Source organism: Meles meles, chromosome 3, assembly GCF_922984935.1.
Source record: "Meles meles chromosome 3, mMelMel3.1 paternal haplotype, whole genome shotgun sequence".
NCBI lineage: Eukaryota > Metazoa > Chordata > Mammalia > Carnivora > Mustelidae > Meles > Meles meles.
Window position 1 is genome coordinate 156,648,748 of NC_060068.1, and position 26,541 is coordinate 156,675,288.

At 45.1% G+C, this 26,541-nt stretch overlaps 1 protein-coding gene across 2 annotated transcripts in view; it reads left to right on the forward strand.

The window, feature by feature from the left end:
• Nucleotides 1-12,647, forward strand: part of AGXT2 (alanine--glyoxylate aminotransferase 2) — a 34,600-nt gene extending 21,953 nt beyond the window's left edge. For both annotated transcript variants that reach the window (XM_046000826.1, XM_046000827.1), the window contains 4 exons: nt 2,210-2,301; nt 3,873-4,022; nt 8,707-8,805; nt 11,860-12,647. In XM_046000826.1, the coding sequence (XP_045856782.1) occupies nt 2,210-2,301; nt 3,873-4,022; nt 8,707-8,805; nt 11,860-11,967 (449 nt within the window). In that variant the 3' untranslated portion in view covers nt 11,968-12,647. The remainder of the gene's footprint in view (nt 1-2,209; nt 2,302-3,872; nt 4,023-8,706; nt 8,806-11,859) is intronic.
• Nucleotides 12,648-26,541: the final 13,894 nt, after the last annotated feature.

Consider the following 26,541-nt stretch of genomic DNA (forward strand, 5'->3'; position numbering starts at 1 on the left):
ACAGGGAAGTTGCATTTTCTTCTGGGTCTCTCCCATCAGCGATGGTAGAAAACAGGTGTTTCAGAACTTGTGTGTGTTGAAGACAGTGGTGAGAACTCTACATGCATTTCCGAAGCGATAATAAAGAGAGACAGTCTGCCAGATCGTGGAAGAGATGGAAGAAAGCCAGTCCTTTTTGCTCTTGCTGGAAGCAAGATTAATTCTCCCATGCCCACAATGCAAGCCAGGGTTCTCACACTCCAACAAAGTATAGGAAATCGTGCCACAAAAACAAAACCCACACAAGAGACCCTTTTTAACCAACCTGAAGCTAACTGTGAAATTTCCAAGGGAATCATGTTTTGAGGGAGAATCTTCCTTGGGTTTGCTATTCCCATATGTTATAAAGTTAGGGTCCAGAGTGGACAGTTTACTCTGTTTCTGTCTCATCAACAAAGCAGCCAAATATAATACATCTCACTTAGTCAGAATATTCTATAAAATGAACATAAGAATAAACCTTATTTTCAGTTGTAGTGAAGTTGTACAGAAAATGATTTTTATGAACTGTTTATCATTAAAAGTCTTTAAACCATTTTGCTCTTCCCACCAGGAGGAAGCACACTTTAAAGATACTAAAGGATAATTAAGTGCTCTGATATTTCAGTGTTTTTATGGAATGAATAAAGCTCCTTCTGCTCTCCACACAACAGGCCAATAATTTGAGAGGCGAGATTGGGGGCACAAAAACCAGGAAACTGAGGAGATGGTAGATTATCATCCTAAGGAGTGTCTCCCCTGGGCAGGAAGTCTAAACTCCTTGTTTGTTAGCAAAAGAGGGAAGCACAAAGGGGCTGGAGACAAAGGTGACCTATGTCTGTAGACATCTGAGAAAGCTCTTGTAACTTCTTTGTCCTTGGTCAGTTGCTCTTTGTCTACAGGAATCTGGTGGTGTCGTGTACCTTTTTTTTTTTTTTTTAAGATTTTTATTTATTTATTTGAAAGAGAGGGAAAGAGAACACAAAGGAAGAAGTAGAAGCAGACTCCGCTCTAAGCAGAGAGCAGGGAGCCCTGATGCAGGGCTCCATCCCAGGACCCTGAGATCATGACTTGAACCGAAGGGAGACTTAGCCCACTGAGCCACCCATGTGCCCCCCATTCCTGTAAATCTTAAACATAACATTGGCATTTCTGTTTGTACTTCCTTATCTCCTCAACTGATGTAGGTTTCAGGTAAAAAAAACAAACCAAAAAAAAACCAGTTTATGCAAATCTCAGCTATAAGCAAAATTCCTTCAGTGATTAGCACTTCTACATGTAGGGTGAAGCAGGAGTTTCTAAGCTATAGGTCACAACAACAAGGGAAAATGAAGCAATATGTAATCAGACATGCTGTGTTTCTACCTGTTACAGATATTAAAACGTGGGTGTAGAAAGTAAAGTATAATGAACCAAATATATGCTCACCCAGAAACAATCCAGAAATTATGTTACAAAATCCTTGATGTTGTTTTAAAAAAGAAAAAATTTTCCTTCTTAGTCCCAAGAGTATAATATAGAAAGAAAGATTAATAATGAAGATCCCATGTAAATTCTCATAAATCAAACATTAAGGTACTTTTCAACTCATATAACACATACAGATTTTGTTATCACACTTCTCATTGAGTGAATAAGCCATTTTTCCCGATCCACTGTAGGGCTACCCTATCAAGAAACCACACACTGGGTGGCTTAAACAGCAGATATTTATTTTCTTATAGTTCTGGAAGCTGGAATCCAAGATCAAGGGCCCATCAAAGTTGATTTCTGGTGAGATCTCTCTTGCCAATGGCCAACTTCTTGCTGTGTCCTTACATGTCCTTTTCCTCAGAGAAAGAGAGAGAGAGAGCTCTACTGTCTCTTTCTCTTCTTAGAAAGACACCAGTGCTATAGAGGCCCCCATCCTTGTGACTTCATTTAACCTTAATTACTTCATTAAAGTCCCCATCTCCAAATATATCCACATTGGGCATAGGACTTCAACATCTGAAGAGGGGTCAGTAGGGCAGGGAGACATGTAATTCCATCCATAACCTCCACTCTCTGGTGAACGAAGAATGCGTTGGATATGATGCCATGAAATACATTATTAATACAATCCAAAAGTCAATATAATTCAAATGGTGTGATGGGAGATGATAGGTAGGAACATCTCACTCTCTACTCACCTTTTATCTTCTCCCCCTAGAGATTGCCAAGTCTCTGGCTACACGCCTTTTTCACTTCAACACCTTTGGAGGGAACCCCATGGCCTGTGCCATTGGGTCAGCGGTGCTCGAGGTATGTTCCAACAGCCACATCAACATCTCTCATGTCACAGAATGGCTACTTCAAAACCACACACACACACACACACACACACACACACACACACACACACACACAATCTGAGCTCTGTCACATCACATTATTCAAGTGAAGAGGTAATTACCAGTCCATGCATTTAAGTTCAATTTCCAGTTGATTATTCTGCCCCTTCACTCCTTTTTAAAGTTCTACTTTGGTGCTTGAAGTATGAGATACAAAATAATTTATAATCAACCTCATATGCATAGGAAATAGAAGAAAAGGTCACTAGCTGAGAGCACTGAAATTTCTTTTTATTTGAGTGCTGTGTGATGGATAGTCACCAACTGCTATCCTTGAATTCAGGTTAATTTTGGCCTGACCTTATATTGTCTTCCTTCCTTTGGTGGTACAGTCATAAAGAGAAACTGCATTCAGCGGGACCAATGAGGTAATTCAGCTGTTGTTCAGACCATCTCCCTCAATTTCCCTGCTGACTCCTCTGATAAATGCCCTTGCTAACGTGCATAATAAGAGCATTTGCTGAAGTACGTGCAGGGTATCACTGGAAGAACGCCCAAGAAACGACTCTCTGTGGTTGTTTGTGGGGAGGGAGACTTGGTGTTTGGGGGACGGGAGTCATTGAGGACCACTCTACTGCGTACACTTTCATACATTCTGATTTTTGAACGAGGCACATGATTCACCGATTTAAAAATTTTGAGTATATCTAAATAAAATTAAGTAAGTAAAAGCTTCCCTTGCTGATTAAAAAGTTTTTTTCAAATAGGATAGAATCACAAAATGAAAAGTAGGGGGAGGAGTGTTTCATTTACTTCATTTGATAGACATTGCCAACTTTTTGTTTAAGTGTTGCGTCCCCACAACCCGGTAGAGAGGATTTAGGTGAATAAGCAGGTCTTAAGTCATGTAATTATTATCAGCTAAATATAAATGTGGTATATTGTGTGTAGGAGATAAAAATCACAGGTGTCTCCCATGAGTGGAAGTAGATGAAAATTTTTTCATATCTTCAGGGCCCTGACTCTGGGCCCACACAGGGCTTCACTCAGTCTGTCAGGCCACTGCCCTGTAGTGGGACACTCAAGCAATGACAGTGTGTGCCTGGCTGAGGGCCACTCCACAGAGACCAGTAAGCCCCCAGTAGCACGAGAATCTGTGACAGGTCTCCCCTCAGAGCACTGTCTTCTTCACGACTATATCCTACTTCTCAGCCAGGCCGGGCAATAATGAACCTCAGGATAATGGCATCGGCGTTATAGACTGCATTGAGATATGTCTTTACTCTTTCCTAAATTTCTAATCACCCCGGAAGATGAGGAGGGTTTGGGGACCATATCTGCTATATCAAGCCTCTTTTTTCTCCTTACAGCAAAGCTCTTTGTTGTACAGGACCTGGTCCCATTAGAATTTCATTCCAAATATCTGGTCAAGTTTCTATAAAGAAGGTCATACACATTTATCTCTCGATGCTTCTCAGTCAATATTAGAATTTGTTTTTTTTTTTTTTTAATGCAAGGCCATTTGCGACTTTCTCTAAACAGGTGATTAAAGAAGAAAAGCTACAGGAAAACAGTCATGAAGTTGGCACCTACATGCTACAGAAGTTTGCTGAGCTGCGGGATGAGTTTGAGATTGTTGGAGATGTCCGAGGCAAAGGCCTCATGATGGGAATAGAAATGGTGAAGGACAAGGTAGGTTCTGATCTGCCGTGCTCCCTGTGACTTCTTGGGGTTGGGAAGAATTAAAGTAAGAAGCATGAGCCACAGGGTCACTTCATTCATTCTCAGGGAGAGCACACAAGGCCAGAGAGACTCAGCAAAGCCCAGCAAAGACAAGTGGGGAGTGCCAAAAGCCAGCAGGTCAAGAGTCTAGAAGAGTGAGGGAGGGCATTTAGAACAGGGAGCTGGTATTTTTCCTGCCGCTCAAGGCAAAGAATATTGGTGACAACTGAATATTTAGAATCAGACATATGGATATGGAGAAGGGAGGAAGTTACTTGGGGAGTGGCTGGTGGCCCAGAGAACTCATGGAAGTGAGGGAGAAGGCCAGGAGAGAGTTGTGAGGATGTTATGGGGTGAGGACATTAAGGATTTATAGGATTTTGAATGTTTCTCTTTGTGAATATTTTTCAATCTCCAAGTAACCAGGCAGGGTGTGACTTTCTGATGACATTTCCCACTGTGACCTCAAATTCAGAATGACAACAATTGAACTTGGCTTTTTCCTCCAAACCAGTTATTCCTCCAAGTTCGCGGTTTCGGTTTCTCACCCTCCACTCTTCTCCCAATTATCCAGCCTCCACACCAGAAAACAACTTGAAAATCCTTCTCTCCTTGTTTCTAGTGTCAAGTTCTGTGGATCCTGTTTCTGCCAAGTCTCTCAAATCCTTCCCTGTGTCTCCATGGCTGTCCCTGCAGCCTGTGTCCCTCCCCTTCATAAAAGCAAAGCCTAGACCCACTGAGGGGAGCAACAGGGGAGAATCTTGGCACCAGGCTAACAAAGTCAGACTAACTAACCCCTTCACCCTAACTGTTATCCAACTTTCTCTTAAGTGTTTTCTTGCTATTTGATCTTAACACAGCATCCTAGTTGAGAAGGGTTAATGCTCAATTATTTTAGGACTCAGACCAGACTATGGATATAAGACTCTTCCACTAACGCCACACAGCAGAGCCAGTACAAAACTGGAATGTTTAAACAAGATTTTAAAGCTAAGGGAAGAGAACAACAAAATAAGAGTAACATGAGAGGAGGCCTTCTGGCTCATAAGCCACAAATACTCATCTTCAGCTTGTGGTCCAATCCAGAGCTGTTTTAAGGCTCAGAAGAGTCCATCCTAGTCCCCAACGCAGGAGCTCCCCCAAAGAATCTATGCTTTAAAGTCGAGACACCACAGAGGAAAACCCAACGAGAGAGAAAGTGTTCCTGTCTTTCCCGCTGTTCCAAACCCAGTTTCTGCATACTCAGAGACAAATGGGCAAAATGTTCACCAGGACCTCATCATTCATGATTAAACCTCAGCATCCTCCTCATGGCCACAAGCCAAACTGTGGTACATCCATCCCACAATGGCAGAGTTACATGTTCATTGGAAAGACGTGCAAACTGTGTGACAGAAAAAATAAAACTGGCTATCAAATAGAATCTACTGAATGAGCTCTGCCATTTGGTAATATTAAACACGGGCTCCAAAGACTGACCACCCAGCTTTACATCCCAGCTTGTCCATTCCTTATTCAACATCCATTCAATGCCATTCACTTCCCTACATCCAATGCCACTCGAACCTTTCCCCAGCCATGGACCACAATACTCTCCTGTTTGTATCTACCTGTGGGAGTCCTAGCCTTCTTCCAGATCTAACTCTTCATCAACTCCTCCCTATCTTGTTTGTGTCTCCCCTAGACTGGGGCTCCAGGCCTCAGAGAACCCCTCTAGCACCCATTCCCTAAAAAGCTCCTCTGAAAAGATCTTTCAAAACCATGTATTTGTTGATGGAGGTTTCATATAGAAATATTTTACTTTCCTAAATAAGTTATACACCTTTGAGGCCAGGAATCATGCAGATGGTAAGTACTTTAAAAGTGTGTGTTGACTGAGCTCAGGTCCCTGCAGCAATTCAGACCATGCTCGCATAATTATGACAGCTCAGAACTTGCCTATAACACTGTCCGCCATAACCCAGAATTAAAGCTCCCATTTGCTGTCGGTGAGGACATGTATCGGTACAGCCCTTTACACCGCAATTTGCCTGCATCTATCAACATTTTAAATGTATGCATTTGACCTAGCGATTCCACTTCTAAAAATATGCCCAAAATAAATACTGATAGACGTTTGAAAGATATAGATGAGCAGGGATGTTTGTGGCATTGTTTATAATCATAAAAAATTGGAAACAACAAAAATATCCAACAACAGAAAATTAAACAAATTACCAACAAACTATGAAATAGCTGGTAACCTTTAAGAAGATGAGGTCCAGTTGGGGAGGTATGTGCCATGGTGAGTGCTGTGAAGTCTGTAAACCTGGTGATTCACAGACCTGGACCGCTGGGACTAATAATATATTATATGTTTAAAAAAATTAAAAATTAAATTTTAAAAAAAGAAGATGAGGTCCAAATACAATGACATGCAAAGATGTCTAAGATAGACTGTAAATTGTTATGACCAAATTGAAAACCATTGCAAAGTAGGACTCATTTTTCTGGATATGTATATAGATGTATTTGCACAATAGAAAAAGTGTCTGTTCACATGAAATTATCAACAAGGAGTAAACCTAGGAGTAAGATTGGGGGAGAGAAAACTTTCCACTTCATGCACCTCCATTTCAGTTTAAGGTTTTTTCTCAGTAACTATGGATTATTTTATTTAACTGCAAATCTATGGGGGAGGACAGGAAAAAGGTAAACATGAAGGGACATTTACACACCCACCCAGGGGGCAGTTAGAACTTCCCCACTCGATTATCAAGCAGCTGGGACACAGGCTTGAGCACAGGGCCTGAGCAGCTGTCCTGGGGCTGTCCCTCAGAGTTTTCTGCCCTGTTCTTCTCTGTGGAATGCATACAAGATGTTCAATGAGTCACAGCAGTTGAGGCTAGGGGATGATAAAATGGGCAAGGGAGCAGGGTGGGTGCTGGCCCAGTCCAGAGTGAAGCCAGACTCCACCTGTGCAGACCCTCACTCTCCAGCAAGGCCCCACCAACTCAACTTTCCCTAGGGAAACCTTTCCAGAGGGTGCTGAATGCCCTCTGACCTCTCACTGATCTCCACACCGTATCTGACCACTTGACGGCTCTCACAGTTTACCTCAATTATTTTGTCATAGTTCAGTCTTCCCTGTCTACTTGAAGAGAATGTCAAGAGCAAGCAGGAATGCATGATGACATTTTAGGATCAGTGAGAAGATCCTGGTCTCATCCCCCAGCCCAGGTCCTCATCATCTTGCAATCTGAAAGTCTGAATTTTATTTTCCTTATCTCAAAGCTTTAAGACAGACAACAATGCGATATCTCTGAGAGGTCCAGTCTTATTCTGTGCTGAGACACTGAGATCTAAGCAGGAAGGCAGGGTTGGGGCATGAGTTGGGGGATGGGAAAGGATACTGAAGCCTAGAGGGAGGGTGGGTAGAAGCCCTGAGAAGGACAAAGCTGGGACCCCTAGAGGAGGTCCTCCTGTGTCTCACAAGGATGACAGGGGCTCGCCCAGGAGCCAGGTTCATGCCTCCTTCTCCATGTGAACCAGAGAGCCAGACCTGTGTTGACGCTACCACAGCCATGTGTCACAGAAGACAAACCCTTGCTCAAGACAGGATCACAGCAGCAATTCCCACACAGGCACCTGCCAGGCATTTCACCAATCAAGATGCCCCGGCCTGCCCCAAGCCTTCTCATTCCATAGGCCGATCATGAGCCCCAAATATCTGTAGTTTGGAAAGGCTTCCGGGGTGTGCAGACACACAGCCAGACTTGAAATGACTAAGTCAGAGGGAGGCATCTGTACTCAGGCTCTGAAGACAGGAGATACACAGAAAAGGTGCCGGCCCCCAGCCCAGTGCCACCAAAGGGGAAGTGGCATGTCTGGACCCCCAGGGAGAGACAACCTCTGATGCCTGGTAACCTGAAACCGCCTCTGATCACCCTCCCTACCACCACCCCCACCCTTCCAACACCATTCCACCCCTACCCCTCAGCCAAGGGCTTACTTTTCCTAACCCTGGAGGATTAAGTCTTGGGGAAGAAAGAGCAAATTCCACAAGCCAGGGAGAAGAGGACAGCCAGCACCACCCCAGCTGTCCTAGCCACGCTATGGCCCAGGGAAGGCCTGGATCATTCATGCCCTTGTGTAACTTTGGAACCATTTCCTGGACTTTGAAATGAGCCCTTTACATGAGCAAAACAAAGTGAACAGTTGAGAATTACCACATCAATAAAGCCGACTCCAAATTTGGCTAGGAAAGAACCAAATTCCCAGGATAGCCATTGGCAGAGCCAAGATTCCCTGGCTATCTGCATTCAACTTCATTTTTTCTTTAGGCATTTGGAATGAATTGGGATAAAAACAAATATTTTTAATAACACCACCCCCAAAAAGACTTCATCCAGCAATTAACAGTTTTATTTTTCTTTCTTTCTTTTTTTTTTTTTTTTAGTTTTTATTTATTTATTTTGAGAGAGGGAGGGAGAGAGAGAGAGAAGAGCATGAGAGGTGGGAGGGTCAGAGAGAAAAGCGGACTCCCCGTTGAGCAGAGAGCCTGATGGGGGATTTGATCCTGGGATTCCAGGATCATGACCTGAGCGGAAGGCAGTCGCCCAACCAACTGTGCCACCCAGGTGCCCTAGAAAATATATTTTAAATGTATTTGCAGGTGAGCTGCCAGCCTCTTCCCCGGGAAGAAGTCAATGAAATCCATGACGATTGCAAACGCATGGGGCTTCTAATTGGCCGAGGCGGCATTTTTGCCCAGGTAAGAGAAAGGCTGGTCTTTCCCTGTGTCTTTCGGTAGGCGCTTCCCTGACGTCTCAGCGCTGGTCTCTTTCCTTCGCGGCCCAGCCCCACTTTCTATGGGCATAATGCTCAGATATTTTCCTGAAAACGGTGCAGTGAGGCCTGAAGACCACGAGGGGGCGCTGTGTTCCAATTGTTTAGTTAACCTAGGTCTAGGAAGACCGTCTAACAAAAGCATACCAAGAGATATATAACCAACCAGATGATTTACAGTACAGGTCACAGTCATGCAGTGACTAATTTCTCTCAAGTATGAATTAATTCTAACCCTGTGAAAGCAATTCCAGTCGGGAGGAACCTAACAGTGCTGGCCGACCCAGGTGACCCTTCAGGAGAGGTGGGAGACGACCCTGGCTGGGTCCCTAATGAGAACCCCAAATCAGCCACTCCCAGCGCCCTTCACCCAGGCAGAGTCCAGCTCTCCCTGCTCCCTCCTGGAAAGGCCAGGGATAGCCCCAGCAGGTGTAGTCCTGGGACAGCTCTGCGCCGTGGGTGCTGTGGGCGAGCGCTGATCCTGCTAGGAAAGCCCTCTCCCCAGATCCCTCACACCAGCAGGACCCTCCTCCTGAAGTGATTCCAGGGCAGACATGTAAGATTTAGGGTAGCGTCTGCTCCTCCCCTAATTTGTTCTTGTTCCTTGTCATCTTTCTTTCCCATTTTAAATGTCGGTCCTTCTTCCCGGTTTCCCTGCTCCCTTCTTGCCCCGCGTTCTAGTTGAGTGAAGCCTCCTACTTCTCGGAGAACACAGAAGCTCTTAAATAAGATCTCTATGTAAACTCATCTGTTCCCCACATCCTTTCTTACTTCCTTTCTTGAAGATTCAGGGAATGATCTGTATTGTCAGATCTGGATTGACGATCTTAACTCCCGACACTCTCTACCTTTGTTCAAGGGAACATCACTCTGTTCTCTTGTATCTGTAAATTTTCCTCAACCTCCCCTCACCCTGTTAAGGAATAAGCTTAAAGCTCTCCCAGCCCAAACCAAACCACCTCAAACAAAACCAAAATGAGCACTTTTGGTGGGATATCCTCGAGGAGTTATTTCTAGTCCCGGTCACAAATATTTTTTCTCTACAAATTAATGATTAAAAATCCTGTAACTTATAAAAACATGAAACGATTGTTTACTTACTTAGTTATTTCTTAGTTATCTGGAAAATATTCAAGCGCTAGGCAGCATTTGCTATGCTAGAACTAATGTGAAAATGATAAGATCCCGTCCCTCCCTTCTCTGAACTGGCAGGAAAGAAAGACATATAAACAGCCAATTAGAATACAATGTAGCAAGCTCATCTACAGCTATAATAAAGGGGTATCACAGGAGGAAAGAGAAGGGACTCCTGGCCCAGATTTTCTAACCAGGCTGAGCCTTACACAATGAAATAAACACCAAAGCTTGGGTAGAAATGTTGCAGAGTGTGAAGAGCTACACGCTCACCAGTGTGGCTGAGCCATAAGGCTTGAGGCACTGAGTGGAATAATACAAAATCTTAATGCTGGTCAGGCACTGTTTTAAACATCTTGCATTGACTCATTTAATGCTTTCAACAAGCCTATGAAATAAATACTGCTATTGTTCCAATTTTACAGATAAAGAAAGAGGCACAGAGGGGTTACGTAAATTGTCCAAGTCACACAGCTAGAGTTAGTGGCAGAACCAGGATCCAAGCTCAGGCAGCCTGATTTCTGAGTCTATCCTCTGGAAAGAACAAACCTGAGGGGCCAAGACAGGGAGCAGAGAGTGGGTGGGGGGTGGGAGGGCTGATGGTGCTGTTTGAACTCACTCCACCGTGGTGGGATTAAGGGGACATTCAGAGAACAACTCCAGGAGTGTGGAGTGTACAGACTGGGATGCGAAGCCGAGGGAGAGTCGAGGACCAAGCCTCATGTCTAACTTGGTTGAGACATGGCCAGGATGAACGCTGCTTTGAACATGCTCCGGCTGAGGAGTTTATGGACATCTGTTTCTGCAGACAAGTTGGTAGCTCAGAGGAGAGAATTGGGGCCAAGTCACGATTTTTTGAGTCGTCAGCCTCTCAGCGGTGAGAGGAGGAAGTCTGGGAGGTGGGGTGGGGGGGGAGGCTTCATGGGAAACTCAGGGAGAGCAGGACACACACTTGAGGGGCACCAGTGTTTACAGGACCGGTGGGAGGCAAGATGCCCAGATGGAAGAAATGCAAGGGCAGAGGTGCCTGGAGATTTAGCAAGCCCCAGAATCACGAGGTGGGTGGGGGCAGGTTCAAGGGGAGGGAGGGACTCAGGTGCCCCAGACAGTGTCCCTGTGGGGAGGGTGAGGACTGAAAAATGCCTACCACCCAGGCTCCCCACTTAACAGCTCACTGGCGGCTGTGGTGAGAGTGGCGTCAGAAGGCTGATGGAGCAGAGCCCATCCGGGCTGCCCTGGGTTGGGATGCGAAGAGATGAGGGCAGAGTGAACAGTAATGGCCAATAAGCCCCAACCCCCTTTTTTAGTCAGTTTGGGTAAAAGGAGACAACAGCATTTCTTTGGTGGCTAGAAGTCGGGGGGGGGGGGCAGGGGGGGAGGCGACAGCTTTTTGTTTGGTGTGGTTTGAATTTGGGCTGGCAGACCTTTAAGTCTCCTTGTTTGCATACTGAGTTTAGGGAAGTGGGGAGAGGGCTTGTGGAGTCACAGCGATCAGGAAACTGAGAAGCTAGTTTGTAGGGTTATATACCCAGACGTGGAGGCCAGCCTCAACACTCGCAGAAATGAAGTGTAGCTAAGGTGCCCGAGACCTCAGTGGAGGTGGTGGAAAGACCAAGAGGTGAGCAGATGGCAATAAAGGAAGAGGGGCAGAGCCAGATGGCACCAGAATTGTTAGACTAGAAGGGAAATGGCCTGGGTGCAGCATCGGGGAGAGAGGAGACCAACCCAGGAGGGAAATATAAGACATGTCATAAAAATAAGGTAAGAGTCTTAGCTTAGTGCATTTTCTCAAAGCAATATTTGATTCTATGATGATCTGTTGCTCTGTTTCCCTTTGTCTCCTCAGACATTCCGCATCGCACCCTCCATGTGCATCACTAAACCAGATGTTCATTTTGCAGTGGAAGTATTTCGGTCTGCCTTAATCCAACACATGGAGAGAAGAGCTAAATAAAATGTTTAAAAATAAAATCCATGAGCTTCAAGAACTTCCCACTTCTGTTCAAGGGTTAATTTGAGGAATTCCATTAGATAATTAGTGTAAGTTGTATCGGACATGGTTGACTGCTCACCAGCCAAATGTGTTACCAGAGACCCCATTATCTTGAGAAACCCATTCTTCAAGAAAGGATCTTTAGCCCTAACTCAGAAAATAAATCCTAATTATTCTAGGTTGGTTATGGTCATTTAGTTCCCCTTGCCAGCGATTGGTTGATGCATCATGTGTGACGATAATAGCAGTAATGAGGATTTGGTTGGGGACAACGAATACTGAAAGAAAATATTTTGGTGGAGATGCCTTAAGGTGAAGGTGTGTTTACTCTTCATTCTTCATCACCAGAAGACATATCTTCTTGCTCAAACTATGTCAGCCATTTTGAGACCATGAAGACAAAGCTTCTTTGCTGGGGTTGGAAGGTAGAAGGAAGCTGAGTCCTTAGTAAGGTCAATAAGCCTCTGACTTAACCAATCCTAGATTCTTACCTTGGAGCTTCTTGTTATATGAGATAATAAACTCTGTGTATTGCACAGCCTTTTTGATTGAAGCTTATTATCTGTGGTTGCAGCCATAAGCCTCCTAAGAAATGATGCAGAAAATACCCCAGGTAGATAACTGTCCCCTTCTTTTTTAACTCCCTTAAAATATCCATCAGAACCTTCTTCTCAATTTCCGCTTCCATCACCTCACCTGGAACTAAATCCTCATTACAGCTATTGCAATAGCCTCCAAGACTAGAATTTTCCAAACTTTAGTTATTAGAATGCACATTCCTAGTGGTTTTTTCCCACATGGATACACCACCCGTCTTAGAATTGCCTTAACATCTTTCCTTAGTTTAACTTGTTTCATTTAGATGTATTTGATAGTAACCTTTCTATAATAATAAGAAATGGGAAATCAGTACTTCTGGTGATACTGGAAAGTACTCATACAAATAAAATAAACGCAAAGCAACGTGATTCATTTCTAGCGAGACAACATTGCTTGTAGAAGTTCCCAGTCTGAGGCTTGTTCTCTTCGTTCAAAAGGGGATTAGAGAGTATTTGAAGCGTGTCAAAAACTACCAGCAAACTGATGCCCTCTCCTAAACACTAACAGAAGAGGGTCCACAGAATTGAAAGGGAAACGACTTTCTCAGAATGCAGTTAGATGTTTATTTGAACGGTGTCCAGTTTGATGTCATGTTCCTGTGGCCTACCCCCTGGGGTTTCTGTTCCACTAACACATGCTGCACCTCACTGCCAAATCTGTCTCCCGTGGGTATCGACTCGAACATGGCATTCCCTTGTACGAAACCTTCCAGTTGCTCCCCACTGCACCCTGGATAAGATCAAAACCCCTTTGGGGTGCCTGGGTGGCTCAGTGGGTTAAAGCCTCTGCCTTCAGCTCAGGTCATGATCCTGGGGTCCTGGGATCGAGTCCCGCATTGGGATCGAGTCCCGCATTGGGATCTCTGCTCAGCGGGGAGCCTGCTTCCCCCTCCCCCACCTCTCTCTGCCTGCCTCTCTGCCTACTTGTGATCTCTGTCAAATAAATAAATAAAATATTTTAAAAAAATAAAAATAGAAGATCAAAACCCCTTTAACAAGGAGCGCCATGCCCTCCTGTAACCAGCTTCCAAACAGAGCAAACATTTCCGCAGCGCTCTGTTTTGACAAGTGGAAAGATCATTGAACCGAGAGCCAAATGACCTGATTCTAAGCCCAGTTCTCCCACCACTTATTTGCTCTAGATGACGATGGGTGAGCCTTCTAACCAACTTTTGAACCTCATTTTGTTCCCAGGCTTATCAATACTTGCCTTTCCCACCTCCTGAGTTGTTGGGAATCAAGTAAGCTACTGAATGCAAAAGCACTTTGAACTATGCAAATAGAAATTCTCCCCTTCAAGCTACATTTCTCTTCTTCCCTTTACTACCAAAACTCCCAAGAACTATTGTTGTGCTTCAGTGATCCTTCCTTGTCTCCTGCCCATGTCTCAATGACTAGGATTTCACTGGTGCCTCTCATTCCTTGGAAACGGTCTTGTCAAAAGGCCATCAGTGACTTCCTCATGGCCAAAATTTAATGTTTCCTTTGAATGTTCTTCTTTTTTTTCTTTTATTTAATTATTTGAAAGAGAGAGAAAGCACAAACAGGGGAAACCATAGAGAGAGAGGGAGAAGCAGGCTCACCACTGAGCAGGGAGCCGGAAGCAGGGCTCGATCCCGGAACCCTGGGCTCATGACCTGGGCCGAAGGCAGACGCTTTGATCAATTAAGCCACCCAGGCATCCCAGAATGTTCTTTCTAAACAACTGCTCCTTCTTGAATACAATTTTCTTGGCTTCTACAGTGTGGTCCTTCTAACTCGGATGGCTCCGCCTAAGTCTCCTTCCTGGCAACTCTTCCACTTCAAGGTTTCATCCTGGGTCTGTCCTGGGCCATCGCTTCTTCCATGCTATACTCTCTCCTCTAAGTAGAATAGGGAATTTCCCAGGACAGGGAAAATTCCCAGGACAAGGAATTTCACCTGTCCTCACTATGCTGATGACTTCCAAATATTCATCTTCCATCTCCTCCTTTATCCTGAGCCCCAACCCCAAGATTCTATCTGTCTAGACACCTTCATGTGGATGTCACAAGGACACTTCAAATTCAGCATATCTGACGTAAAACACACTGAATATCTCTCCTCCAAGGAACCCCTTCTGGATTTGTGATAACTTTTGGTCTGGGCCTCAAACCTTAAGGCATTATTTTCTTTCAAGTTATCTTTTTGCCCTTCATATGACTAAGTCTCTTGAATATGTTCTCCAACATAGTTTTTCTTAACCAATCCTAGATTGGTTATATGTCCATTTATACCGAAACTGCCTTAATTTGGGCCATCATTCTCTCTTCTAAACGATTTAAACTCCTCCTAACTGGTATTCTGGACTCCTTCCCAATCCATTCTCCACACTGATACCAGAGCCACCTGTCTGAGCAATAAATATGATCACATCTCTCATCTCCTGAAGACTTTGAGGGTTCCCTATTGTCCGTGGAACAAAGTCCAAACTCCCAACTATTATGACATTCAAAGGCCCTCACAATTTGCACCCAAACCACCTTTTTGAGCTTTACTCTTGCTGTGCCTTCCATGTTATGCACATAGGTTCTTTGAGCCTGTAGTTCCCTCTACCTGGAATGTTATTCCTCTCTTCCTTGTCCAAGGAAATTGTGGGGTCAGGGGGATTGGACAAAGAAACCAAGACTTACTTCTTTGTTCTTCCTCAAAGCCTTCCCACTTTCAACACTCATTTTCTTTAAAAATAAAGCAAAAGGTAAGAACACTGAAAATAAAGTTTATGATAACCATTAGAAATTTAGCAAAATGTGCAGAGGAAACAATAAAGCACAAATTTAAATAAAACCAAAGCAAAACAAAATGTTCCCATACTCTAGTCCAGGTCCCTGCCAATGCTAGTACATCATCTCCTGGAAGAAATGGTCTAAAGGAATTTAGTTGTTCAGATAAATTCCTAAAACCTATTCCCTGTGGCTTCCTGAGTCTTACAGGATCCTGCGTTCGCCTAACGGTGCACGGTTACTCTCTCACCTCCAGGGGTCACTCTAGAGTAAAATCTGGCAATGGAATTCTGCCCGGTAAGGGGGTCCTGGGCCTCATTCCCTGACTATGACGGTTGCATGGCTCTGAGTGCCTATTGGTCGGGAGAAGCTGCTCCTCTTTCTTGAAGAGCATCTGGGGACGTAAGATGCATAAACCATCAGAGGCATGAAGCAGAAAGGGCAAAAATGATGGCCTCTGAGCCTGGATGGTCATTCACTTCTCTCACGAGTTTATAAACATGATGGAATCCTATTTCTTTCCATTTGGAGCCGTGGGCAGGAGCTTCGCACCCCCATTTTCCCCCTTCCATTTTCTGCTCTACCCACAGGAGGTGGGAGGTAAGCCAGCTTACATAAGGCAAGGAGCCCACATTCGTGCCAAGCTCTTTTTTATTTCCTTCCTTGTTAAAACGGTCTAGAGTGAAGATAATGAACACTCAACTCCAGTAAACTTTTTTCCACACAAGGAACATATCGACAGTTCATCATGTGATTAGAATAAAACAGTAAAATGTTGGCAGCTCTTTAAACATTCAATGCCAATCCACGCAGGAGGGAGTAATTAAAATTAAAAAGAAAAAAAAAAAAACAAGGACCCCATCAAATCAATCTTTGGTTATACCATTATTAATGATTATAAAGAGATGCAAAATAACACTATAAAGAGATAACAGAAGAACAAACTATGCTCTTATTTGTTTTATAAAACTCCGTTGTTTTATATCAGTGTAGTTTTTGACTTTCGGCTAATTCAAGCTAACCTCAGAAGGTATCTCTAAACTATGGGGGGACTTAATTCTTCTACCTTTTGAATCCCACTTAAATCTTCCCTTTCTTGTAAAGAAACATGAAAGAATAATAAAAAAAAAATCACAACATTTGCCACTCGGTCATCAGAATGCCAACCCCAGAGCATCGTTGTCACAGGCAGAGCAGGTAGAAGGCTGCGGGGCCCCGCGTCAGCCCATCGCTCTGGGCTCATTAAAGCTGAAGGCTCCCTTCCTACTGGGCACAAGCAGTAGAAACAGGTCAAAGCTTTGCCCCACTAAAAACGGGCACAGCCGAATACAGCTCCACAAAGTATCTCAACAAAAACAAGGGTCCTCCTTGTTCAGTAAGAGCGAAGGTGCAGAAACAAAGGCTTCTTTGTCCAGACGCAGGAAGTGTTTGGCACAACGCAACGTGTCATGCTAGCGTCCGTGATGAAGGAGCAGCCACACAAAGAGATGTCAAGAACACAATCTAATTAAGAACTGGGTGGGGAGGGTCACTGCCACTGGCAGCTCAGGCAAACACGAACTTTTAATTAGTCGGAGGAACACGATGCGAGAGAGTGAGCCTGCACCCTCTCCCCATTTGCTTTATTTCTAGCAAATTTCCCTCTCAGTGCTGAAGCTTCCCCTGTCCAGAGAATAATACAACCTCGTGGGACCCGTGTGAGGATTAAATAAGATAATACACGGACAGCTGCTCAATTCATGTTAACTCTTTCCTTGGCGTCCCTTGCCTTTTGACACAGAACTGCCTTGGTCCGTGCTTGGCCTCACCACCTTGGGCTAACGTTTATTCTACCATATACAACTCCTCTCCCTATCAGACTTGACGCTACTTGGCAGGTGACCTCGTCTTCTCCATCCTCATGGGCCTGCCTAACAGCAGTGCACCTCACAGAAAGGCAAGAAGCAACTCTGCTTTTTATCCATAGACGCTGCAATGTCACCAACGGTTGAAGAGAGCAGTTAGTCCATCTGAAATAAACAAGGAGCCATCTGATACAGGCTTATGTGTATGCGTGTTCAGAAACCTATATGTTTAGAAATACATATAATACATATTCTTAAACATGTGGAATATATAATTAGAAACATATATAACATAGAAAGATGTATTTGGAAATGTATTACATAAGTACAGAGTTTCACGTAACGAAGTACCTATGATTATTTTATTTGTTTGTTTGTTTCTTTACGTTTTATTTATTTAAGTGATTCTACACCTAACAGAGGGCTCCAGCTCAGAATCCTAAGTTCACGAGTCCCGTGCTCTTTGAAGTGAGCCAGCCAGGTGCCCCTGGGATTATTTTAGAAAGTAAGGAAGCCGCCCTTGGATGAATTGTGAGAAGACCATATATCCACACAAGGAATTGAAAGGGCTCCCAGATACCTCTCCTACCTTCTCCAAGGGGATGTCCCAATTCTTAGCAGTCTCCTGGGGTCCCCAGTTCACATCCCTGCTGTGCTCACACTGGTATCCCCCTCCCAGGACCTGTGCTCACCCTCCTGTGCTCCCCCCACATTGCTGCCCCCGCCACGCCCACAGGCTTTCCCACCCACCTCTTCCTCATCCTTCATGAGCCCACAGCCACGTTCAGGGACAGGTTGTTATTTCACAGAAACCTTTGTTCTCTCCCCCTCAATCACTCCGTGTTCTCTAGGATCTTGCTGCATAAATTGTTCATTCTCTGCTGGATTTTCCCCTTCTACGTTCTTCTTCCTTCTTCCCCTCAACCTATAAAGGCACTTCTCTGTCCTATAGAAAAAAAACTTTCTTTAAGCCCATCTCCTCTTCTTAAAAGTGATGTTGCTCTGAAGAAATTGTGAGGTGCGGCTCCAAACTTTCCTCCTTCCCACCTCCTCGGTGTCCTGCAGGCTGGCTCCTGGAAACGTGTTCTTTTAAAAGTCACCAGTAACTAGGGGGTGCAGATGGTTCAGTAGGCTCAGCGTCCAACTCTTGGTTTCAGCTCAGGCCATGGTCTCAGGGTTGTGAGATCGAGTCCACATCGGGCTCCATGGTCAGTGCAGAGTCTGCCTGAGATTCTCTCTCTCCCTCTGCCCCCTTTCAAACCCACACTCGCTCTCTAGTTATTTTGTTTTCTCTCTCTCTCTCTCTCTCTCTCTCTCTCTCAAACAAGTAAATAAATCTTTGAAATTCCCCTGGAACCCCTGTAAGGGTCATTCTTATGTGGCTACATGACCGGCCATGAGATTTTTCCAGATTTCTTACTAACTCTTCTTTCTGGGTGTGTCTATCAGGGTGATTCCAAAAGAGATTAGCATTTGGATTTGTGGACTGTGGAAAGCAGATGGACCTCCCCAGCCCGCGTGGGCATCCCGCCATTTGCTGAGGGCCTGACTAGAACAAAAAGGTGGAGGAAGACTGGATGTGCCCTGTCTCTGTCTGACCAGCTGAGAAATCGATCTCCTCCTGCCCAGCATCCCTGGTTCTCAAGCCTTCAGCCCCAGGCTGGAATGTGTACCTTTGTCTCCTCTCCTGGCCAACTGTAGCTGGCCAGTTTCCAGCCTGCAGACAACAGACTGTGGGACTTCCCAGCCTCCCTAATCATGTGATCTGATAACTTACAATAAATCTCTTTCTAGATATAGCTATATATCTCTCTACATAGATATATATACATATGGAAAATCTATTTACATAGATAGAGGGCTTACTATCTAGATAGCTAGATCTTATTGGTTCTTTTATTTTTAAGATTTTCTTTTTAAGTAATCATTACACCCAGTATAAGGCTCCAACTCACAACCTCAAGATCAAGAGTTGTATGTTCTACCAACCAAGCCGTCCAGGGACCCCAGTTCTATTGGTTCTGCTTCTCTGGAGAGCGCTGACTAACACACCCCCTGACCTGCTAAACTCAACAGAATGTCTTCAGCGCTCACCTTACTTGGCGTCTCTGTGGCTATTGGTCACATTCTTCTTCTAGAAATTCTCTTCCTCTAGTTTTTTTTCATAATGGCTCCATACTCTCCCACCATCTAACCACCTCTTGAGTTTTTTGCTTTCTTATACACTGGTTTTTGTTTAGTTTGCTCCCAGATGCTGTTATACCCCAGCGATTTTTAGCTTAAGCTCTTTTTTCCCCCTCTCTGTATACTTCATCTGAGTGATTTCATCCATGAGCCATGATGTCAGGCTTTTGACTATCTAGATGCTGAGGATTCCCAAAAATACCTCCAGAACAATGTCCTCATGGGTTAGAGACTCGTGCTGTCAGCAACAGCTTGAACGTTCCCCCTAAATGCCTCCTGCCTTCTCTTCCTCCTTCCTGGAATGCAGGTTGATCCGGCCCCCTTCTTCCTCTAAGTTCCTGGTACCAGTAATTCCCCACCCACCCAGCCCAAATTTCCAACTCTGGCTTGCCTCCCTGCCATCCCTTTGTGCTGCCCCATACCTGCTGGCCCCAGCTTCCTCATCTCCTCTAACTGCCCCACCCCTGGCGGTCATGGCTAGTTGGGAGTGTTTCAGCAATGGCCCTGGGTACATTTGGACCTTCTTTGTCTTGCTAATTACCCTGTTCCTTCCTTTTGGCATGGCCCACCCAGCCAGTCATCCCCATCCTCACCCATGCAAGAGTTAAACCATTGGTGGTTCCTGTTATCTAACTATTTCTCTGTTCTAGCTCAGAGCCTCAGTGTGCAAGCATCATTGATTGCCACTTGGAGCAAAATTTTAAAAAGCAAAAGGTAGGAGGAGAGAATGAAATTATGCCAGGAATAAAATATTTTTAGGATTTTTTTTCTTCCTCTGATGGTACTAGGGTACCATCAATATAGTAAGTGAACTTTAGCAGAGGTGTCATTAAAAACCACTCTTCTAGCAAGTTCCATTCGGCACTGCCCCCCACCAGGACCTGGCTCCGGGACTTGATCCATGCTCTTCTAGGGTTCCTGATCCCGTTCCACCAACCTGGGCTGGACGGCCCTCTTCATCCTTGGTAACAGCCCTGGAGTCAACTCCTAGACACACCTTCCTTCTTATTAGCAATATTCTACCCTCCATCTTCTTTTTAGGAGGAAGCTTTTTCCCTTCCCAGAAGCATTGCCTTCCCCTACATGTAGGCCTCTCTTTGTGCTTTTTGAAGTAGAATCTTTACCCCTAGAATCAACTCCTCCCTTACTCATCTAACCCATCGGGAAGGATTGTGGGAGGAGGTGGTGGGTTTGAGTAGAAGGAAGCAAGATGTATCTTCACTTAATCCTTTTAGTGAAGCAAAGAAAAAGCAAAACACCATTTCATTTCTGTGTCAAAGTTTTGAAAATTCAGATTTTGCCACTCTTGAAAATATCTTTTAGAACTGCATACTGTCCCAATGCACCATTTTAAAAGAATATATTTGAACAAGAAGAACAAAACTGAAGGATTTGATATTTGAAAACATTTCCTGTTTTTAAAACTGATTATGAAGCTCCAGTAATCAGAACAGTGTGGTATTGGAATGAAGACACACTTTAAGACCAATAGGATAAAATAGAAAGCCCACAAATAAACTCTCTTGTAAATGGTCAGTTAGTTTTTGAAAAGGGTGCCAAGACCATTCAATGGAGAAAGCATGGTTTTCAACAAATGGTATTGGGGAAACCGGATACCTATATGCAAAAGAACAAAGCTGGACCGTTTCCTTACAACATACACAAAAATTAACCAAAATGGACTGAAGACTTAAATATTGAACTAAAACTTTAAAAGTTTAGAAGAAAACACAAAAAAATCTTCATGCCATTGGATTTGACAATGATTTCTTGGATAAGGCAACAAAAGAAAAAGCAGGTAAATTGGGGTTATCCGGAATTAAAAGTTTTTGTGCATCAAGAACAGTATTGAGAGAGTGAAAAGATAGCTCATGGGATGGGGTAATATGTTTACAAATCATATGTCTGATAAGGACTAGGAATCGAGAATATATCAGAACTCCTACAACTCAACAACAAAACAGCCCAACTCAAAAATGGGCAAAGGACTTCCCTAGCCATTTCTCCAAAGATAATATACAAATGATCAATAAGCACGTTGGGGGGAAAAAAAAAAAAAAAAAGCTCAACGTCACTAGTCATTAGGGAGATACAAATCAAAACTGCAATGAGATATCACTTATACCTGTTAGGATGGTTATTACCCAAACATACAGACACGAACAGACACAGAGTAACAAGTATCGGGAGGACATATGTAGATATTGGAAAGCTTGTACATTGCTGGTGGGAATGTTTTCCATTATGGAAGCAGTGTGATAGTTCCCCCAAAAGTGAAACACACAGAATTACCATACAGTCTAGCAGTTCCACTTCTGGGTACATTTCCAAAAGAATTGAAAGCAGGGATCTGGGAGCGCCTGGGTGGCTCAGTGGGTTAAGCCTCTGCTTTCAGCTCAGGTCATGGTCTCAGGGTCCTGGGATGAGCCCCACATGGGGTGGGGCCGGGGGGGGGTGTCTCTGCTCAGCAGCGAGCCTGCTTCCCCCAGCCCCACCTGCCTCTCTGCCTACTTATAATCCCTGTCTGTCAAATAAATAAATAAAATCTTAAAAAAAAAACAGGGATTTGAACAGATATTTGTACAATTGTGTTTGTAGCAGCCAAATTCAGAGGAGTCAGACGGTGGAAATTACCAAGTGCTTTCTGGATGAATGGATAAACAAACTGCGGCTTATGCATAACGATGGAATAGTTATTCAGTCTTAAAAAGGAAGGAAGTCCTGTCACGTGCTCCCTCCTGCCTGAACCTGGAAAACATGACGCTAAGTGAAATAAGCCAGCCACAAAACGACAGCTACTCTATGGGTCTGCTCGTGTGAGGAACCCAGACCAGCACATTCTTAGACAAAGAAAGTAGAATAGAGGTTAGCAAGGGTTGGGGGAGGAGGGAGTGGGAAATTATTGGTTAGCAGGCCCAGGGTGGGGTGGAAGAAAAATGGGTAGATAGATAGCGATGATGGTCGTGCAACACTGTGAATGTGCTTAACACCACTGACTTGTGCACTTGGAAATGACAGAAACAGTAAATTTTACAAGCTTAAACATTTTTGCAAAGAAGATACTCATGTGTCGGGAACATTTTCTCCAGCAAGCACAGAATCCAGGATTAACATAGAGATTTGGATTACATAAAGCAATGCAGTGACACAGGGAATCCGTTGCTTTAAAGCCAGAGGATTTAAAGCCACTTCTCCGTATCTGGTTGCGAAAAAAAATGTTCACTGGTGCACAGAGGACACGTGACTTCTCTTTGTGTCTGGGTTTCTCAATACCGGACCCTGGGTCTGCGGGAGCTCTTGGAACTTTACCACTGCAAGTAGATGTAAATACCAGCAGCCCTGAAGCATGTGCTCTCCTGGGTAAAACGAGCAGGTTGAACTAGATAGATAAACTCTAAGATCCATATCGGCCCTAGCATTTTGCTGGTCGCTGAAATTTTAAACAAGCAGCAGGTACATTGAGAGGGCTGCGGTATAGTTTTTCCTAGAAACAGAGCTGAAGTGGACTTTTGAAGGATCTGGGCTCGGTGACTTCGGGATGTGCTTGTCACAGACTTGCTCAGTCCGGTGTCCCAAGGTCTCCTGGAGAGCAGGCATGTTTCTAAGTGGCTATGGATGTGAGTGGCGCTACCGATGTGGGAAATTGGAAAGACCCGAGAATGTGGACTATGGAAGACTTTCTTTCCTTGAAGGTGTCAGGAAATGCCTTAGGCTTCCCTTGACGGCTTCCCTCCATGAATCTGCACTGACTGGGGCGTCTCGGCATCCCCCGAGCCAGTCTGCTCTCAGGTCACACTGTTTTCCATCCTGTGATGAAGCTGGCACAAGAGGAAAGTGTCAAATGATAATCGATCAAGAGATTGGGAGATTGTGCTTCATAAGGTAAACCATGTATTAAAAAAATAACAATGGGGGCACCTGGGTGGCTCAGTGGGTTAAGTCTCCGCCTTCTCAGCTCAGGTCATGATCTCAGGGTCCTGGGATCGAGCCCCACGTCGGGCTCTCTGCTCGGCAGGGAGTCTGCTTCCCTATCTCTCTGCCTGACTCTCTGCCTACTTGTGCTCTCTGTCAAATAAATTTAAAAAAAAAAAAAATAAATAACAATGAAGTTTGGATGTTAAGGCTTCCACAGAAGTAAAAAATCAACCCCTAAAATTCCAAAATAGACTATTTAAAAATGTATAATGTTATTATCAGCACCCCTCAAAGGGTGATAATGGGGAGAGGTCATTACTTCATCCTCTCAGGAAGCAAGCTGTGCTAATACTGACGAGGACAAAGAATGAAACTAAATGCTAATTAAATTTTAAAGAAAATAAGACCTGGGTCTAATTTAAAACCGGGCTGAAGTTTCCATTCGGAAATGGACTAGAGGATCAGAACAGACAACAGCCCTCCCTGAGTATTTCTGCTAGCCTTGGGCAGGGTGACTTCAGGAGGCGGCTTCCTGGCAGTGGTGAATGGAGGGTACCCTTCCGAAAGTCCACTGTTTGGCTCTGGAGGAAGAATGTAAGTGTCAGATGGCAGAGGAATTCAGAGGAAGAAAAACTTTGACTGAGGAGATACTGGAGAAGCTTCATGGAAAAGGAGTCATTTAAACACCATGGCTCCAAAGCAACGTTAGGTGCAGCCCCCCCCCCCCCCCGCTACCATCACCCGCCACCCCCCCACCCCCCGCCAGGAGATGGTTGTAAGCGTTTAGGAGGAACTTGGAAAAGGGTCCTGGGACTGTCTACACAACGCTGGAGAGTGCTGAGGCTGGGAAGACAGGGGCATGAGAAGTCAGGGGTCAGGGTCAGGGATCAGGTGTCCCCATGCCACCCTCCCTGGTAGGGAATGCAAGGAATCCGAGGACTCAAAACCTGAACCTGACCTTTTGGGTCATTATAAAGTTATAATTAGCAGGGTAGGAGGATAAAGCATATTTAACTTAATAGTTTGTTAGCTTGATTTATAACTTTGAAATATTTTGACATCTGGTATGTGGGTCCCCATTTGTTCTCCTCTCCCAGGTCCCCAAAATTCAACGGTGTGCTGAATTCTAAGTGCAAAAGGTATCGTTGCACTTTTGAGCCTAAGGGGGACCCACGATATAGTATTCTTTTTCCCAACTGAGAGAAAATGGACCAAAGCAAATGAGCATCAAAATATCAGCTCTATTATCCATCTGTGGAAGGTGTGTGGTTACAGTGGCTTCCTATCACTGAAGCCCAGAGGGAGACCGAGACCACCCAATCACAGCTGCACTCACAGCCACGGGCCTCGCCACCACCCCACCCACACTCCCTGCCGACTACCCCGTGGGAGCAGAGCCCTTGCTGCTTGGCTGCCCTCACTGTGGACCTGGATCAGACCAGAACATTCCCACTCCACAGGGACACCAGCCAACCCAAAGAGGAAGAGGCGCAAAGGGCCAAGCCACCCACACCCACTTCCTCTGCCAAACCCACCCATCAAATAACCATACACTCTCCTCTAGCGCGAGGATAGGAGCCGAGAGAGGCTGGACAGTTACGCTCAGCCGGATCGAGAGAACAGTAAATCACAGAAACACACACACACACACCCCTCCCCCCCGCCCTGTCCCCTGAGATTGCTGCGTATAATGCTGCGTTGAGTCTGTCTCCTACAAAGAATAGGAGGGTTTGAGAAAAATATTAGGAAGCTGGTAAATTTCAAATTAAAAAAAAAATGGACTCTTTTGCTTCCAAAAAACCCCAAGCTGCACGTGATTTCACTTTAGAAGGGCCGTGGCGGTACTGATGGAGGAAATGCATTCAGTCCCCAGGTGGTGGAGAACTCCAGCCTAGTGCAAATCTCCGCCTGGCCTGGCTGTTCAGGGGGATTCAATGGCTCCACTTCTCATCACGTGTGAATGGAGAGCCAGTGAGGGTCTGCCTGTGGGGCTGGAGGGCAGAGCTGTCTCCCTGGATGGTTTTGTGTTCAGGCTGAATGCCTAGAGCTTCCTGCCTCGAGGACAGGACTGCTTGGATCTCTGCTGCAGCGCTGAGCTCGGGGTCTGTGGCAGGCAGCACGACGTGTTCCACTCCCCCCGCACCAAGACATCTACCTCCCCATGCCTGAACCCATGCCTACGTGTATTCATATGGGAAAAGGGACCTGGCAGGGGTGAGGGAAGATCTGGAGATGGGCAATCATCCGGGAGGTGGGCCTGTAATTACAAGGGTTTTTATAAAGGGAAGAAGGTCAGAGTCAGAGGAGATGAGAGAAGTGGCCATTGCTGACTCTGAAATTGGTAGGGGCCACAAGCCAAGAATGCAGGCGGCCTCTAGAAGCTGGAAAACCAAGCACACAGACGCTTCCCTGGAGATCCAGAAGGGGCCAGCCTTGCGGACTGATGCCTTGACTCCAACCGAAGGAGACCCACTACAGACTCCGGCTTTGAGAATCTTAAGGTAATAAATGTGTTTTGTTCCTAGTTACCAAGTTTGTGGTGATGTATTACAGCAGAAGAAGAAACTAATATGATACCCTCACCCTCCTTTTACAGATGGGGGAGCACTCAAGGTCACATAGCCAGTGAGAGGCAATGCGGGGATTCAAACCTGCCTGTGTTTCCTTGCAGAGCCCAGGCTCTCGGAAGCACACCGTCCTCCATCCGATACAGAACAGTTCAGTAAATTATAGACGACACACGGCAGCCACACTCCAAGCATTCCAGTAAAAGAGACATTTCGTGGCTTTCACATATGCCTGTTCTCAGCCGAGGATCCCAAGGAATTGCTGACATTTCCAGAGCAAAAGAGCTTCGCGGTCTCCAGTGGGAGGAGAGGGCCCCCATTTTCGATGTGTTTCTGTCATGCTCATCCCCTTTGGGGGGCCAATGAGGAAGAGAACTTGGAGTCCCAGGACTGGAGGTAGTGGTGACTGCCCCTGGCAGTGGCCCCAGGACACTGAGAACTCATGAAATCAAGGTCATGGTTCTGCCTCCCCATAAAATAGCAACATATGGAGATCCAGGAAAGAAAGCACCCTGTTCAGGGAACTCTGGGAGCAAATTGATTGGCAATAAGATCTGTGATCCTCAGGGCCCTCCAGGGCACGGGGATGGGACCGGGAAGCAGGGTTCACGGACAGGTGCGTACCATGCACTCTGCTAGCCCATTCGTAGATGGGATGTCGTGATTTTAACCACTAAGCTAGGAC